This window comes from Furipterus horrens, unplaced genomic scaffold (assembly GCF_987537825.1).
Source record: "Furipterus horrens unplaced genomic scaffold, mFurHor1.1.pri manual_scaffold_16, whole genome shotgun sequence".
NCBI classification, from domain to species: Eukaryota; Metazoa; Chordata; class Mammalia; order Chiroptera; family Furipteridae; genus Furipterus; species Furipterus horrens.
In genome coordinates, this window is record NW_028327186.1 from 10,474,871 (window position 1) to 10,493,248 (window position 18,378).

At 54.5% G+C, this 18,378-nt stretch overlaps 1 protein-coding gene across 1 annotated transcript; it reads right to left on the reverse strand.

The window, feature by feature from the left end:
- Positions 1-1,309: 1,309 nt before the first annotated feature.
- On the reverse strand, positions 1,310-17,175 carry WDR93 (WD repeat domain 93). The gene is made up of 16 exons (XM_090263777.1): positions 16,853-17,175; positions 16,062-16,254; positions 15,452-15,516; positions 15,027-15,105; positions 13,300-13,415; positions 11,824-11,862; positions 11,047-11,131; positions 9,006-9,177; positions 8,153-8,223; positions 7,557-7,643; positions 7,196-7,315; positions 6,761-6,974; positions 5,420-5,483; positions 4,708-4,864; positions 4,166-4,367; positions 1,310-1,643 (listed from the first exon to the last, which is right to left on the reverse strand). The coding sequence occupies exons 1-16, from the start codon at positions 17,153-17,155 to the stop codon at positions 1,547-1,549; spliced, it is 2,064 nt and encodes a 687-aa protein (XP_090119903.1). The 5' UTR covers positions 17,156-17,175; the 3' UTR covers positions 1,310-1,546.
- Between the last annotated feature and the right edge of the window lie 1,203 nt (positions 17,176-18,378).

Sequence of the window (18,378 nt, forward strand, 5' to 3'; positions counted from 1 at the left end):
AGGGCCTCTCCACCCCATCAGAGCTGGGGGCCTCCCACCGTTTATTAGCACTTGGGTGTGATTTTCATTAACAGGTCTCTGCTAATAAGCAGGAGGACTGGAGATGAGAAGGACCACCTCCCACCGCTCCTCGTCCCCACCTCTTCCTGGGCCAGCCCCACCGTTCTGGCAGGCAACCCTGCATGGCCATGCAAAGGGACAGAACAGTCACCAGCATCCAGGTAGGTGAGCCGGGGACATGTGCTCTCTCTCATCTCTCAGCTAACCTGTGAGGTAAGCCCCAGCTAACCAGCAGGCCATCTAAAGGATGGCAAAGTGCAGTAAGGAAAGAGGGTAGCGGATAACGCGTTCATAAGGATGTTCGGTGGCAGCCTTGGGAATGGGCCCAGATGGGACCCCAGAGCCTGTGAGCTTCCTCACGGGTGCACTGCTTCTCTGGCAGCTGAACACCAGCTTGTCTCAAGGACAAAGGGTCTGGAAGGTGGGCGAGAGGGACAGCATCCGCACAGGGAGCGCCCACCGGGCCAGCCTGTGACTCTGGTCACCGCCAGTCAGCAATGCTTGCACACTGTGAATCTGGGTGGGGATTGGAGGAAGAGGGGCGTCTCGGTTGGGGACCCCTTCATCCAGGGCACATTTAGCTAGTCAGTACCAGAGCCATGAGGGAGGTGCCCCGCCAACAGGGAGCAAGTGTGTGACCCAGGGGAATGGGCACAGAAAAAGCTGCTGTCACACATGCCGCAAGCAGCCGTAAGTGGGCAGGATATGGAGGCTGGGACCCGTCGATGCCCTGCCAGTTCTCAAAAGCACCACACGGTGTCCTCAGAGAGGCTGGTGTGGCTCCTGTGTTGCTGGGACCCTCCATCCAGGTTTCCTGGGAAGGGAGCTTCTAGAGAAGAGAAAGAAAGGCACCTCTCTGCCCCTCTCCTGTGCGCCCCCAGGCCCTCCAGTCTTCTCTAGGGCTCCAGGGCCGGCAGGCCAGGGCAGCGGAGGCACAGTCCTGCCTGCCACCTCACTTGGCCCCTCTCCCTCACACCTGTGTGGCCTCAGGCAATCCCTCCGCCACTCTGCCTCAACCTCCCCAAAGCGATTCCACAAAGGCTATGGGGCAGCACAGGGGGTAAAGAAGTGGGCAGGGAGAGAAGCGGCCACACAGTGGCCGGGAGGGCTGGGCGTCCTGCTCACTCGAGCAAAGTGGCTGTCCTGGGCCCATTAGGCGGGTGGTCCCCACAAGGTCTGGGACGCTGGTGCCCTGCTGGGGTTGGGACTGGGTGGGAACAAAGGGTTACACATCACAGCCACTCTGGAGTCTGGAAACAATGCTGCTGTTTATTTGGTGACCCGTCTGTCTGCCTGGGGGCTCCGACAGGCAGCATAGTGGTTGAAAGCCCCCAGAGTCCCTCTTTGCTGAGGTCCCAGACTGCAAGTCCAGGCCTCTGGGATCTGCTGAGCTGCAGCCCTTTGTCACAGAGTCTCTTCAGCTTAGTGCCTCCCGGGGTGACCACTGATGACACCTCTTCAGGGCGCCCGGGGCGGGGAGAAGCAGTCACTTCCTGGCGTTCTCTTTCTGGAGAAGCAGAGAATACCTCCGCAGCTGGGCCCAGTGCTCCTGCTCCCTCGCCTTGTGCTCCAGCTTCTGAAACCTGGGCCACACGGGTGGGGATGTGAACAGCCTGCTTTGTGCCGCACCCCTCACCCGGCCCCCAGGTTCCCAGGGCAGACCCTGACCACCCTGTGTTACATCAGGAACTGGGTAGAACCTGGACCATGATTGGCCTGTATTCCACAGGAAATAAAGGGAGACAGACGGACAGACAGGCTGTTTCTGTCTGTTTCCTGGTGTCCTGAAATTTCTCTCTTGTGGTCAAAGTTTGGCCCAGCCAGAGACAGCAGGGGGAGTGGACCCAGATGGAGGTGGTGCCCTGGAGGGGAAGCCGGGCTGGGGGTGGCGGGGGGCTGTTGGCACATTTGGCACCAGCTGGCCTCCTTTCAAAGCCTGGAAGGCGGGCTTCATTTCACACTGCTGTTTACGAAAGTCCCGGGGCAGATGTTGTAAAAACAATTTGGACAGACTGTTGCAGGTCTGAAACTTTGACTCTATTGCCACATGGACCCATTGCCTTCAAATTTCACCTAGTTTTAGGGCCAATGGAAACTTTCAGGCTCAAGCTATAAATAGAAAAAAGAAATAGGATGAAAATCTTTGGGCTGTACATGGATGTGTGTGAGAAGCAGCGAGGGGAAAGTGTTAGAGGCAGATCTGGGTTGTGAGTATGTGGGTGTTCACTGAAAGTTTTTCAAAGCCCCAGATATCAACCTCAGAGCAATTAGAACAGGAAAACCTTCTTTAAATCATAGTGTTCCCTAATTTATTGCGGGGACCCGATTCAGAAGATGGGTTGCAACAGGGGGTGTGATGGGAGCGCCGTGATTAGGTCTGAATAAGTGTCCCTTCAGGCTGGGCTGCCCTGCATTGTGCGCCCCTCCCAGCTCCTGCCAGGTCGCTGGGCCCGGGAGCACGTCCCTAAGCACACACTGCTCGCTCAGTGCGCCCCAAGCCGTGCCCTGCCCCCCGTACCCCACCAGGTCAGCCCACTGACGCCAGCCCTCTCCCCTGCACAGTGTCCCTGGGGGGCAGCCTTCTGCACCCAGCCAGCACCGTGGGGCCTCCGGAGGAGGCCGGGTGTGGGACTTGCGAGCTGAGCTGGGCTGAGAGGGAGGAGAGACGTCTGGGAGTGGGAGGTGGCGGAGACTGCAGACAGTCATCGCAAAAGGGACTGTCTCCTCAGAGCAGGTAAAAGTGAACATGAAGCTTGATCTCAACACAGTAGACACACGAGGGACCCACCTGGGAGGACGTTCACTAACATATGAATGGCGGTGTTGGGATTACAGAGTATTTACATTGTCTCTTTTGTATCGTCCTGTTCTGTAAATTTCTACAAGCGCGTATATAACATCAGCAATAATGAAGATCGCTTTTTATAACGGGAATTACTCTGTTATGGTAGCAGTTCTGTGCTGAAGCCACGTTCAGGGGCTAAGTAGGGTTCAGCAGGGGTCTGAGTACTAACCCACCAGCACCGTGGGGGAGGGGGGGCTATCGCTTCGGGACTGAGGCTTCCTGAGCTGGCAGAAGGTGAGCCCGGAGCTGGGGCTGCTGCTTGGCCAGGCTGGTTGGCGTTGGTGAAGTGGGATGGCTCGCCCTCGCCAGGCCAGGGACAGCATGCAAACAGGAACTGCCACGCGGGAGCTCCATGCGGTGCCCGCTACCCACCCGAGGGGCACCTCCTGCAGCCGTGGCCTCACCTCAGACTCCGGTTATTTTAAGTTTACCCAAATGATGCTCTCCGTGTGTCGGGGTGGGGGGGCAGGTGTGGGGATTGCAAATAAGGATCACATGAAAAGCACCTATCAGCCACATCTGACTGCTGTCACTTTTGGAGGATACGTTTCCCATCTTCTCTCTCACTCAGCACCACAATTATACTGTTACAGTATTTTATAACTTCCCCCTCTTCTTATTTCGGAAGCTGTCAAACCCATGGAAAGGTGGTGAGTGGTACAAAGACCCTTCACCTGTGTTCAGCAATTGTTAACATTTGTGAGCCCCCCGGAATTTGGGGTGGGTGGATTGAAAGGGACCCCGGCTTCTCAGAACAGCTGAGTCACTCATTAGGCTTTGACGGCAGAAAGGAGCCCACCTGGCAGGGCTGGGTGATGGGGGGCAGTGGGGAGGAGGCAGAGTGCCCGACGTGCGGCGTGTCCAGAGGGTGGGCAGGGGAAAGGGCTCTACGGGTCCCGCGGGCTCTGCTGCGACTGTCCCCGCGGCCACTGAGCACGCGGCAGCATGAGGTGCTGTGCGAGCCGGGGCCTGCCTGTGTCCCCGGGAAGCTCCCTTTGCACAGACAGGCCGTGGGCTGGGTTGGGTCTGAGGCCCCAGCGTGCCGGTGCCCGCTGTGGGCCATTGCGTCTGACAGCCCAAGTCAGGCCCTCCTTCCCTCCACCCGAACTCACTCCTGTTTCTACCAGTCGGAACGGGAACCCGTGTGAGGGGCGCATCACTGCTGAACGGGTCTTTCCACCATCAAACCGACCCACTATTCCTCTCCCAGGCCAAGGCTGGGGCCGGGGATGGGGGCAGGGGCGAGACCCAGGACGCTACCTCTTCTGGAGGAAGGCCTCGCATCTCTTCTCCAGGGGCAGCGCCTGGGACGAGGCTGCGGCATCCGGCAGGTCAGCCTGAGAAACGCTGCAGTTTCTTGAGATGTTCTCTAGGAGTGGGTAGGCGTCGAAGTGAAAATAGAAGACAGATTTCGGGATGTCCCTGGCCTTGGGGGTTGCGTCCGTTGGATCTGGATGGTCTCCTGAGATAAGATGAGAGTCCCGTGTTCTGTTTGAGGTCCTCTCTGTGGTCGCTGTGGCCCCGGCAGGCCCGGGGCTCTGCTCTCTGCTCATGGAGTCTGGGCCCCTGGGGCCGAGCTGGGAGGGCTCTCTGGGTCTGCAGGAGCAGGGGTGCAGACAAGGCCTGCCTGGCGTTGCACCTGGGTGTCTGCTGGGGACTTTGGGCTGCGCTGGCAGGGACGAAGAGTGGGCAGCAGGTGGGGCGGGGCCCCCCGAGGCCTTGTGAGCAGGCTGAGGAAGGGCGTCAGGGGAGAGGCCACGGGCCGCAGGTCCGGGCAACACCCTCATGGCCCCGGCGCCTACCTCCGAGCAGGAAGTACGGGTGGTGGGCAGACACGCCGAACACTGGCTTCCAGGGCGTGGCCAGATGGTGGGGCGTGGGGGGAGCGAAGGCACAGACGACCCGCGGCCCAGCCACGTCTAGCAGGTGCACAGAGCCGTTCCTGGAGAAGACCAGCACCTGGGAACAGAGATGGCCAAAGGGGACTTTACCCTGTCACTCACCCTAGCGTGAATTCAGGGAAGCTGCTGGCCATCGAAAACGAACACAGGGAACTTGGGTGCTCTTGGGCACACGGCCTGCAGCCCCTGTTCAGGACAGTGGCGGGAACGAGGTGTTCGCCTGTGGTGGCACCAGCAGCAGCGGCCCTCATCAGCGCCGTGTGTCCCTCGTTTGTCCTGGCTCTCTTCCCAGTCTCCCCAGCTCCTCTGCTGCAGGGCTGGCCCTGCACGGGGCCAGGGTCTGTGCCTGGGCTGATGCCCTTCCTCCCAGCTCCTTGAGGACCCTATTCAGTGCAGCGGCCCCTCCTGACCCTCCTCTGCAGATGAATATCCGCAGCTCACCCCAATTTGCGTGCCCCGCTGAACTGTGAGCTCCGCGAGGGCAGGGACTTCTCTGTCCTAACTGCAGACCCACAGTTAGTCGGCGCTGGACACAGGGCAGGCCTTACGCAGACGTTTGTGGAGGAAGCATGGCCACCATCCCTGAAGAGGAGCGAGGGGGCGAGGAACCTACCATGCCAGGTAAAGGTGGAACTGGGGCCACTGCGCAGGCGGCTTCGTCCGGGTGCTTCACCGGCCTGCAGGAAGCAAGAACCACAGACGTTCATCCCTGAGGAGCTTCAGAGTTTTGCCTGGGCCTACATCCTGGGTGAATGCTTGGCTATAAGCACCAGGAGCTACGGTGGGAACTTCATAGCTGTAGTCCAGATTGCCATTGTTAGAGAATGCGTAAGTGATCGTGGGGCAGACACTGTGGAACGCAGTGCAGCAGCGAGACCGAGAGCTGGAGCCGAGGACGTCTTCACGGGACTCCTGAACAGTATTTAGAGCACGTTACAGAATAAACAGCATGGAAAAGTACGTTGACGTATGCAGAGACTATCATGCGATTTACCTGCTCTCTCAATGGGCACAGCTGAAATAGGCGTCTGGGAGATACAGGCCTACGGATGAATTCATCCTTAAGGAAAAGCAATGGATGGATGTAGGAAGGCAGTGTGGCGGGTTAAAAAAAATTGGCCATAATATTGGGCAGCAACTCCCACCAAAAGGCGGAGTCTGTCTTCACACCGCTGCAATGCAGGTGTGGCCGTGACGTGCTCTGCCCGAGGTGGCCCCGGCACAGGCTTGGCAAGCATTTGTGTGTGGCAACTGCCGAGCCACGGGGCCTCTGAGGGCCTGTAGGAGAGGCCTGGGAGCCCAGGATGACAGCCGGCGCCCGGGCCACCAGCCTACCAGCCGCCAGGCATGTGGGCAAGGCCAGCTCCGACCATCTGGCCTGACCCACGCTGCCCGCGGCTGCAGGCACGTGTGAGAGCCGCAGCAGGACCAGCAGAAGGACCACCCGGCTGAGCCCGGGTGTGGCCCTGACCTGCAGGATCGGGGCTAAGCAGTGGCTGTTCCCTTAGGCACGGAGTCGTGGTGAGGCGGCCGCCTGTGATCAGGGAGAAGCGCATAGAGCCTTCTCGAACTGCAGTGGCCCGCTTCTTAAGCTTGGTGACAGTTACTCAGGAGTGTGTCTCTCCCTCCTTCCCTCTCTCCCTGCACACATGTACACACACATGAAATACACACATATTGTGTAGATATTTTGTACATATCAACTATTTCACAGTTTGAGAGAGAGAGAGAGAGAGGCCAGAAGGGAGACTGGTAACAGGTTATTTTGGCAGAAGTGAAGACTGCTTTGTGTTGTGGGATGGGAAAGGTGTCTCTGCCATCGTACAGATGGGTGGAGCCGAGGAGCTCATCGGGACAGCGGTGACTGCAGGGAGAGGGGCCACCAGAGACGGTCAGCATCTTGCGTCCACCACGAGTAGATCGCTTTTCCTGTCTTTCCCGCAAAGCTACCCACCTCTCAACAAGCGTGCGGATGGTGGGGCCTTGGGTCCCCCGGGCGGTGACCAGGTGGAGAGATGCATCTGTGCACAGCACCACACAGGTCACTTGGGATTTCACCGGACCCTCGGGGTACAAGTTCCGTCCTTCGTGCACTGAGAAGCATTTCAGGAAGTGGATGCTTTGGCAGGAACATCCTTCAGGAAGAGCGGTGACCCCGAGAGGGAACCCTGCAGAGAGCAGCCACACGCAGGTCAGAAAGGGTCAGAGGGGTGTGGCCGCACCATTATGTTCAACAAATGTCTGTTGAATGAAAATGAGGGGAAAGCAGGACCAGCCCCTCTGAGGGGTCCTTAGGAACAGTGACTAACAGGCAGTCCAGAGCCTGCAGGGACGCAGAGCCTCCGGACCTTGGAGATGCAGCCAGGTGCTGGGCAGAGGACGGGCTCACCTTTGGCCAGGTCCCACAGCGTGAGCACGCCGTCCTCGCAGGCCAGCACCAGGTAGGAGCAGCAGTCGCTGAGCTGAGACAGGGTGATGGGTGCGGCACAGGGCCACACACCTTCAGGCTCTGGTGGGGGGGTGGGAACAGCACTCACCAGGCCGCCCCCCTCCCTGGACCCCACACCCCGTCGTCACTGCCCTCTCACAGCCTGAGGCCAGGTGAAGCTGCTCTCTGGGACTTGGGCAGGAGCACACATCTGGCCTCACCGTCGCCCTGTCCCCCGCAGGGCTGTCCCCTGCCTCAGGGCAGTAGAACACACTAATGTGCCAGCCACGTGCTCTTGGCTAAGCTGAAGGAGGACACGTACCAGCTTTATCCCTCAGGGTTCTGTTAAGGGAATAGAGGAAGAAGTTGTGATGTCCCATCCAGTGTATGCCAAGGACACAAGCCACCCCTGGGAAGAGAGGAAAGGGTGTCGCATAAGGAGTCTGGGTGGCCTTGGGGTTGTATGGACGGTGTTTGTCCAGGGGAAGTCGGTTTGAAATCAAAAGTGGTTTGTTCTCATGGGCAGTACCCGACACAAGGGTGAGCTTCCTGGTCACCTCCTAGGAAGGGACAGTGTCACAACTGCCCTCGGCTGCTTTCACAGCTTCTAGATCATGCGCGTGCATTTGGCTGTCTTGTGTTTTAAATAAGATCTTCTACCAAATGAACTCAGATCTGGAAGCAGTCGGCGGGGCATGTGCTCACCGCGCCCCCCGCCCCCCCCCCCCGCCCCCGTGGTACTCAGTCCCTGGGGACAGTGCCAGTGCCCATGCTCAGGGGCGTCTGGGCTGCAGCTGGCACCAGCTGCCCCCTTGTCCCCTCCCTCCAGGAGGGTTTGCGGTGGGACTGTTTCTGGGGGGGCCTGCCGAGGCAGTCCCCCAGGGTGACTGGCCAGGTGCCCAGGACATGTTCACTTACCCGAGGGGCTCTTGACCTCTGCTGGTATTGGAAGGACGCAGCTAGGAAGGAGGAAGTGGAACGTGGCCATGCTGGAGGAGAAAGAGATCCTGGTCAGAGCCGTGGCAGACTCCTGGACAAGGGGCGAGGCTCGGTACTAGGACCAGAAATATGTAGTTGGGATGGACCTTCCCCAGGGTTCGGAGCCACAAGGCAAGTGGCATTCTCTGTGCTGGTCCTGGTGGCTGAGGGCAGGGCGGGTAGAGCGGTAGGGGCCTCTCCAGGCTGGGAACAGCACCCAGCGCTGGGCAGAGCCATCCCTGGCCTTGGGGAAGACCCCTTAATGACCAGACTTGGGCGATGTGCCCAAGTGCTGGTCTTATCTTGGGGGCAATACAGCAAGTATTATGCTGAAAAATTGGCTCTCACTCTCTCTTTTTTTTAAAAAAAGCCCCAGTTTCCTGATGTGTAGGGCCTGTCGCTTGTAGGAGTGTAAACACTCTCATGACAGACAGTCACAGCCGGGTGCTGCTGGGGTTAGAAAGCAGTATGTCTTAGTAAGCACACATTACTGGGTAGAAGTGGGGACAGATGTTGACCGTAGTGACTTACAGCTCTAAGTCTAGGATTTCCTAGACTCCTCTGTTGTCTAGATAATCAGGAAAAAAATAGGATAATACGCTCCATAGCTGCCTATTCCTTCTCGAAATCCACATTCTCTGGCTTTGTTCTAACTGTTTACACAATCTCCATACGACTCCTCTAAAGCTCTGCTGGTGTTCTCAGAAAAATGCCCCAAACCAAAAGGAGCTTTTAGAGCCCGGGGGGTTAATTCGCTGGTGGGTCATTCCCGCGGGAGAAGCCCTGGGCTCACCTGAGCGGCTCCTCCTCCCTCTCCCCGTCCAGGTACTTCTTGTACATGGCGTTGAAGATGGCGGCTTGCCGCTCCCACTGACTCTCCTTGATGAAGTGGTTCTGCCCTGAGCCCAGCCCGATGCAGCCCTCGACCTTCGCAAAGACTTCCAGGGGGCTCTTAAATGCAGTACCTAGGTCAGAAACGTTCCAGAATGGGTCAAACCACTGGGCTTTCCCTCCTGCCCCCATGCTTCCCTTCCCAGCATCCTGCAGAATCCCTCCTTCTCAGAGCTCCCGCTGTCTTTCCCTGTCATGTCTTCATCCCAGAGGAGGCCAAGGAAGTCCCCAAGCTGAGCACGGCCACGTGCTGTCAGTGTCGTCACCGCTCAGCGCCGCTGAAGCCCCCTCACTAGGCAGTCCCGCCACCTCTAGTGCTTACATGGCCCGACCGCCTCCCACTTCAAACGCTGCTCCCTGTCACACACTTCCCTTATCACTCCTGTCCCCAGTGGAGTTCCTGGGTTCACACCCCAGCTTTCAGAGGTCTGCACTTGTTGGGAAGTGCCCAGGCCCCTCAGGTTGCCTGGGTGGCCCCACAATCGCTCGGGTCCCCTTCTGCGGGGCACCACTCCCATCGGTTTGTCACATGGCTTCCTCGAAGCTGGCTCCTCTTTTACAAACTAATGGTTGGTAGCATGTGCCGCCCTGGTGGTTCCCCCGGGGTGCTCCCTGGTCAGCAGGGACCTCACGGGGTCACAGGGCGGCTGGTTAGAAACGCAGGCCCCCAGGCCCCGCCCCAGGCCCACTGAAATAGAGATGCTGGGGGGGGGGGGCTGTGACTGGGCTTTAACTAGGCCTCCGAGTGAGCCTGATCCTGCCACGTTGCCTTCTTCCGCCACAGAACAGCTTGGCGATCTCTTCCAATGCGCACTCTGGATCTTCCTCATCGCTTGTTGCTTATTTTCACTTATTAAGCCCTTTTCTTATTGTGAAATATAACACATTCAGGAAAGAGCATAAAAATATATATCTTCATCAATCATTATAAAGCAACCATCTGGTTCTTCTTGGGTCAGAAGACAAACCATTGCCCGTCTCTGGTCACAACTGCCCAGGAAGAGCACAGCCGTTCTCTTGGGTCAGAAGACAAACCATTGCCCGTCTCTGGTCACAACTGCCCAGGAAGAGCACAGCCGTTCTCTTGGCTGTTACGGACCAACTGCATTACGTTTCCTTGGTTATCTGCACATGCTTCTGCATCCGGTCACTTCGTCTTGCCTGACGTTGGGCTGCACACAATGGATTACACAGTGTTAACTCTGTGTCTGCCCTCCTTTGCTTAACATTGTTGGTGGCACTTCTCTGTCTTGCTGTGTATAGCTCTAGTTTGTTCCTTTTCATTGCTGTATAGTACTCCACCAAGTGCCAATGATCTGTTCTGCTGTTGGTGGACACTGTTTCACTTTTGACACTATCAGAAATCTCGTCGCTGTGAACCATTCTCGTCAGCTGTGTGCCTAGGAGCAGGGCGGCCCATTCATCCTGGTTTCCTCGGGTTTCCCAGTTTCAGCAGTGAAAGCCGCATACCCCAGGAAATGCCTTGGTCCCTGCCAGACTGGGGTGGTTGGTCCCCCCGCCTGAGAGTGTAAATGCTGGGTCACAGGATATAAATTTTCTCGCCAACATTACTGGACAATACCAGACTGTTCTCCAAAGTGGTTGCGCCAGTTCTTATTGCTGACTACAGTGTCTGGGAGGTCTGCTTGTCCTGCAGCCTCACCGGGTGGCTTCGTTGGTCTCTTCATGTTAGGCACCCTGGTGGATGTGAGAGGTACGTCATTGTTCATTTGTCCTTCCCTGACAACTAATGGTGCTGACTTCCTTTTCATACGTTTAGGGGCCCTTTGCCATAATCTCTGGCCTGTTTGAGTCTTTCTCTTCCTCTTCAGAACTGTCCTTGTAGTTTAGATATGGGAAAGACGGGAGGTGTGGGAAAAGGCGAAGAGAGGATGGACGGGAAGCCCACACGCAAGAGAGAGGCTTAGCCGCGTCGCACTGACCTGTAATGGGTTTGGGGGGCTTGATCTTCATTATGTGAACGGGGTGGCTCAGCTTAACGTCGCCTCTGAAACAGATGTTTATGTCCTGCAACGGGGAATGCACACAGCTAATAAGTCAACGGAGTCATCCGGAATGCTCGGTCCAAGGCGAGGCAGGAAAAGGGGGGAAAGGGACAGTAGAGTAACCAGCGAAGTGGCAGATTTCAGCTCAGACACATCAGTAATCACATCAGCTGTCAATGGCCTGAGCAGCTCAATTAAAAGGTAGTTTGTCCGAGTGTGTAAAAAGGCAAGACCAAGTATATGCTGTCAAAAAAAAAAAAAAAAATCATTCTACGTATAAAGACACATGTGTTCAGAGTAGAAGCATAGAAAAAGATACATCTTGTAAAACTAATCAGGAGTTTGAAGGAAAGGAGACAGTGGGCTTTTGTCAAAAATGTTACTTTTGCCAGTTTTACAAAAGTACAGTGAACACCTGGCTAGGGTTCCTGCCAGGGCTTCGGAAGGGGCTGTGTGTGTGCGCGAGGGCTTTGCAATGTGACCTCCCTCCAGGGAGACCCGCCCCTGGACACGTGACTTGGGTCCGTTGTCCTCAAGAATAAGGGGCCATCTTCAGGGACACAAGGCACAAGATTTAGAGCCAGAGACCCTGAGAACTGAGCCACGGTGGGACCTTGTGCTAGCCTATTTGATGGTTAAGTTAAATTTAAAGTGAAAAAAAACCTGTAGCATGTAACTTAAATCTCTCTGGGAATTTTCTTTAAAGTTTCTTACCGTGTCTAAATTATCCGAAGCTATGGGATCAAGGGTGTTCTGAGGAGGAAATGAAAAATTAATTCGCAGTGGACTTGATGTGTGTCCGCCTCCCCCTTCCGCCTTCCCCCCAGTTACTCCTGTGAGTCGTGAACTCACTCAGCAGCTACGAGGATCAGTATCTGTGTGGAACCCTGGCCGGCAGGGCTTTAACACATGACCCCTAGTCTGTAGGGTCTTAAAATGTAGTTCAGGAAACAAGAAATAGTGAATGAACATCGGTGAGACCAGGTGGGAGACCACTACAAAAGTGGAGCCTCTTTCTGACCGGCAAAATGTGTTGGCGACGTGGACAATTTTATTTGACTTGAAATGTAAGTCACAGTACAAGGGCTACTACCGGGACTGGCATCAGTGGGCTGCTCCTCGGTGTATGGAAACTGAATTATGACGAGAGAGCTCCCCCATTCCAAGGTGCTTTTCTCAGCTGGGTAGTAAATGAGCCCCTCCAGAAATGTATCTGTTGGTCACTGAGTATGATACCGCGGGGCTGGTTGATAAAAAGAAGCAGAGGGTATGGTCTTAACAACCCAGAAACTTATCAGTAGTTAAGAAAAGAGGGCTTTCATGCATAACACCATAGCTAAAAGTCAAGGTAGTGTGTGGGAGGGGTCAAAAAAGAGGTACAGAGTGGATTCTGTAGGAGCTCTGAGGAGAATGCTCTCTGGGCTGGTGACGCTCCCAGGGACACAGGACCGCACCCATGAAGATGTCCGCCAGGGAGACGGGCATTTCTTCACAGCGGCTCAGTGAGCTCAGCAGTGAACGTGAGTCTCCATCCCGGTCTCCTAAGTTAATCCTTCCATAAGCCTTCCATGCCTAATACGATAGGTTTTAAAGGCATTCTCATTAATATTAGTTGTTAAAAATAATAATAAGTGCCCCCTGGATAAAAGAGCAAATTATTGTAAAATAATATTTACCGAGCAACTAAATTTTAAAGACCCAGCACGAGGCCCAGGGATCACAGAAAACTAAACTGGAATGGTAGAGACCCTGCCTCCTATGAGTAGTAGAAAAAATGCACGCGTGTCTGTATGTTGAGGACAGCCTGTTTGCAGCGCAGTCCAGGGACCTGAGTGGCACTCGAGGTGGGAAAGCAGGGTTTCAGCCCTGATGGGGAGAGAGGTGGCCTGTGCGGCAGGGGACAGGGCAGAAGGCCCACCTCCCAGAGAAGTGCCGGCCAGTGGTCCTCGGTGGGGAGGTGACTCCCGGCCGTGGGAGACACCGAGACTCCAGCTGCTGAAGACACTCTGCCCTCTAACATCTGATTTTAACCGAAGCAAATCAGCGTGGGAGATGTAGGCTGGCGCGCCCCTTGTCCTCTCTCACAGCCTCTGGAAGGCCCCCTTCATCGTGAAATCCCGAGGTGGGTCCAGGCTGGCCGTGGGGCCAGTGCCGGGGGAAACAGAGCGGTTAAAAAGCCGTGTTCCTTACCGGCTGCGGCTGTCTGACTTTTTTCTTTGGATTCGTAGTGGCTTGGGGGTGTTCCGCTTCCTTGAGCCAGGACTCCTTGAGCAATCTGTACACATCCAGACAAGTGTCTCCAGCGCCTGCATTGGGAAAGCGAGGGCCCATTGAGCAATGGCTGGCAGGCGCCAAGTGTCCTCTGAGAAATGGCCTTCTCAGAAGCCCTGACCCAGAGACCAGCAGACACCTGGGAACAGCAGGGGCCTCACTCCCTGAGAGCTGGCCTCCTGCCCCGAAGCCACTGCGCCTGCACAAACCCAGTGGTTCTTAACCAGACGTGCTGGGCCCGGCCCCTGGGTGCTCCAGGGTCCAAACGGTGAATGCCCTTGGCACTTTGTCCCCCAGCGATTCCTGTCTGGGGAGGAGGGCGGCACACACAGGGTCAGTAACTGAGCGGACATGGCCGAGGAGGGTTAGAACGGGGACAGGTGCCTCCAGAGAATCCTTCTGACCAAAATGTGACGAGATGACAACCCATGGGTGGTTGTGGGACTTCACCTTGTCCTAGAAGTAAGGTTCAGCGTCTCTGCTGAATACCTGCCACCCAGGGGGGGCTGCTTTCCCGTGGGGCTCCTGGCTAAATCTTTCCTAAAAAAGGGATCACCCAGACACCTTGACTTCAGACGTCTCGCTTCCAGTACTGCGAGGAAATGTCTTGTTCTAAGCAGCCAGCTGCCCTTGGTTACACAGCCCTGGGAAGCTACTATGGGATCTGAGCTTCCCGTCATGCCAACAGTGTCATAAAACAGCCTCCTCCTCACGCACTCGGCACCTAAGGGGCCGGACAAGGACAGAGGCCCATTAAACCATATGTCTAAACATTTAAAAGGTAAAAGTCAAGCTGACGATCCATTTGGAAAAGATGTGTTCCATCACCAGAGGAGTAGTTGCAACAGGCAAGACTCCGTGATGAACTCTAACCCTGGTGGGCACAGCTGGAAGGAGAAACAGGATACTGGCAGAGTCTCAGGGTATCTCCCCCCAAGTGTTTATTCAATTACTGTGGTGGTTTCAACATGTGTCCACAAATCTGACCTGCCTGCCTCCAGGCAGTGGTGTGTAAATCCTGTCCCCTTCAGGGTGGCGTGGACTTGGTGACTTGCTTCTCACAGGGTTGGGACCAGGAAAAACAGTGGCTCAGCTGTGGGCAGACCTGGCGGACGCTGCTTCAGCCCTGCTACTGTCCACACCCCTGACATGATGCAGTGAGAAGGGCCCTTCGCCTCTGGGTCTTGTCCCCCAAAACCCTGATCCCCAGCTGAGCCGTGAGAAAAATTCAGGCAAACTGAAATTAAGGGACATTGCATGAAACATCTGACCGGTGTTCTTCAGACTTTCAAGGTCATGAAAAACAAGGAAAGACCAAGACACTGTTGCAGATAGGAGTAGACTAAGGGGACGCAATGACTAAATGCAGTGTGCTATCCTGGAGGGACCCTTGGAGCAAAAAAAAAATAGATTAGTAGAAAAGCTGGTGTTAACAGTATTATACCAGATGTTATTGGCTTAAGTTTGACAAAGGCTCTATGGTTGTGTTAAACGCTGGTGTTGGGGAGGCTGGCTGAAGGGTACAGGGGAACTCTGCCTTTGCAGTTGTTCCATAAATTACTTCTAAATAAGAGGCTTGCAGGGAAATGCGCTTATCCAGGAAAGACTACAAATCTGGCCTTCCTTAAGGGCCTGGTGAATCTTGCCTTGTAGGAGGAAGGCTGCAAAATCCCCTCCATGAGAGACCTCCATCTTCACACAGGGTGTCTGCTTGCTGCTGTCTTCCTGAAAAGAAGAGAGGCCCACCCGGTGACTGAGCTGTGGGTCAGGGCGGGTGTGGGTTTCGCCTAGGAACAGAAGTCCTTTCAAAACTTGAGGCATGGGGGCCCTAGCCAGGTAGCTAAGTGGTAGCTAGAGCACCATCTGGATACCCCAAGGTTGTGGGTTTGAGCCCCAGTCAGGGCACATACAAGACTCAACCAATGATGCATAGATAAGTGGAACAACAAATTGATGTTTCTCCCTCCCCACTTTCTTCTCTCTCTCTAAGAAAAATAATAATTTAAAAAATTAATATTAAAAAAAGTAAACTAGATTTGCTACATTTTGTGGCCCAGCTATAGGAACTTACCACTTCATTGATGGTTTTGATGAAGAAAAGGCCATCCTTATAAAGATAGAACAGCCTAATAATACCTGAAATAGAAAAATAAGTAAGAGCATAAGACAGAGAAGTGAGCCAAAGAAGAGGTGAACTTTCTCCTGGACTTTCTGACACTGTCATCTGAGCTCATGCATTCCTGGGCCTCCTCCCAGGCCCTTCCTACCCATGTGTCCTTCCTGAACTGTCTGTCAGGCTGGGTCACGCCTGTCAACCCGTGAGGGCCCGGCCCGCTGTCCACAGGAGCAGCAGGACTGCTGAGGGCCCCACTGCCTGGTTCGAATCCTGCCCGCGCCGTTTACTTCCCGTTAAGCTATTGAAGCCCCAGGCTTCATTTGCCTCTTCTGAGAAACAGGTAATAAATTATACTTCGCTCCCAGGGCTGTGGTGAGGGTTACATGGGCCAAATACGGGGGGCGTCAGCAGAGTGCCCGGTGCACCCGACTGTTCCATGGGTGCTTGTGGCTACTGTACCATGTGACCGCATCTGGCCCTGCCCACACCTGGGAAGGCAAGGCAGTTGAACAGCAGTCTACAGGTACATGTGAATTAGGCTAAAAGGGAGATGAAGAATGAGTACCCATTTCATCCACAGGAGCAATAAGTATTTCGCTCCCCAAATCTGCGACCCAAATGGATGTGACTTCCACCTTCAGTTTGTCCCAAACACATATTCGTTTAGCATCGTACAGATTATAGATGGAGAATCCTTTGGCCCCTCCAATAAACACATAGTCTTGGGAAACAGCTATACAATTGGGCGCTTTGCTGAGCTGGGGAAAAAAAGCAAACAAAGAATAAAGGAATGATTGTCAGCTCTCGCCATCTGCAAGTAACATAAGCTAACACTTTAAATAAGGGTGTATATGGGCCCTTTCTTGATATAATATCATCTCCAAACACAGGGCTCAGCTAAATGTCTTTCCTGCATATCAAGAAGCCATAGCACCCCAGCGTTAGGGGAAAGGGGCCTGAGAACACAAAGAAGTGGAGCAGAAGTGGGCATTCACTACGCTAGCATGGCCGCGGGCCCTGTGAGGAGTGGGCAGGCAGCCCCGTTCCCTGCACTTTATTCATCTGTGACATTGGACAGAGCTGTAGCTGAGGCACTGGGAGATTCTCTGCCACCCAGCAAGGGAGTGGTGGCTACATTCAGGAAGATTTTAGAAGAGCAATAGCTGAATGTACAAGACCTTCTGTGTAATCCTCAGCCCAGAACACCCATGTCCCCAGACAGTCAGCATGCCTAGAATCTTTCAAAAATGTAGCTGTCTTGTTGAACGAAGTTTCCTGGTAGAAGTCCTTCCCTGGATTAGGTGTTGTGTTAACCTGAACTGAGAACACAGGGATCCTTGGTCAGCTGCGCCGTACCTTGCTCTGGAAAACCGGAGGGTAGGTGGTGGGCTGGACCCGGCTGAGCTCGGCCTCCCGCAGCCTGCCCCTCTCCTCAATAATTTCCCATGACCGGTCAAACAGAAGGGTCACCAGCTTGTTGATCATCCGGTATGGCTGAGGCAGGGAATCCAGTCCCTGACCTGGATCGTTGAAGACATAATCCTCGTCATCGGCCTTCAGCCAGTCCTTCTCTGTTGGGGATGGCACCTCCAGAAGTCCCTTTTGTGTGAAAATGGGCAGCCTCATCTTCTGGGCTCGACTCCCCAGGGGGGATGACATCCCAGAAGGCGGCCCTGGGACTGGCTATGTGACTCTGAAGAGCTGATAAAGGAAGTAAGCAAAGGTACTTTGAGAAAATGGGGGAGTGAAAACAGTAGCATCTTCTCTAGCACAGTGGTCTATGGGGACTATTTATTCCAGAGATTGGTACCTCCCATATTTATTAGGGGATTGTTACCACATTACTAAGATATGCTCTTTTTTCTTTTGAATTTTTTCAAATTGATTTTAGAAAGAGAAACTCAATTTGTTGTTCCACATATCGATGCATTTATTGGTTGCTTCTGGTATGTGCCGTGGTGGGGAATCAAACCCCCAACCTTGGCATATCAGGATGATGCTCTAACCAACTGAGCTACCCAGCTGGGGCCCTAGGATATGCTTTTCATGTTGGTAAGGACATCAACAGAGACAGGTACTTGACTATCCACATCTTCCGGGCCAGCCCAAGATGAGGTATGCTAGGATGGGAGCAAAGGAGTCTCACATCCTTGTTGCCGCTTTTCAACTCTTGGTAAGGGAGAGGCTGTCTTTTCGACAGAGTGTGTGCACCCTCTCTGCCACTACTCGTGTCTTCTCCTGGCTCTTTCTTCTCTGCAGATGGCTGTGCTCCAGCCAGTGAGTCGTGAGACATGACTTTTCCCCAGCCAGAGGCATTTCAGGCACTTCCAATGATTGCTGTCTGATTGATGTTCTGCTTTCCTATGTGCTTGTGCCCTCCATTAAGCTAACACCCAAGGCCCAGAGCTTAGCCCCGTGGTGGGCACGGAACCAGCATTCACTGCCCTGCCCTGGGACATGAACTTGGAGAATACTTCTGGCTCTCTTCCAGGCACTTCCCTGTGCAAAGGATGAGTAAATTTTAGGGGCCGAGAGATTATAGCACCCTGAAGTCTAGATGCCTCCTTCTGGAGTCTAGACCACATTCAGGGGACCTGTACCCCTGAAATTTACTGCCTGCAAGTCAGTAAATATGAAAGCATATTTGTCAGCATAGGAGAGCAGAACATATTTTATTTAACAATGTGTTACTTTGACTTGAAACTTTTAAACAAATATATGATATGTGGGTCTCTGTTCGTACTGCTACCCCCTGGGCCTGTGAGTGTTAGGGGCAGGCCTGAGCAAGGGACTCAAATTTACAAAAATAGGCTGCAACCTTACTTTGTGATTATAGGGGGTACATTTTATAAAATTGCTATTGTGGGACGGATGGGCTTCCA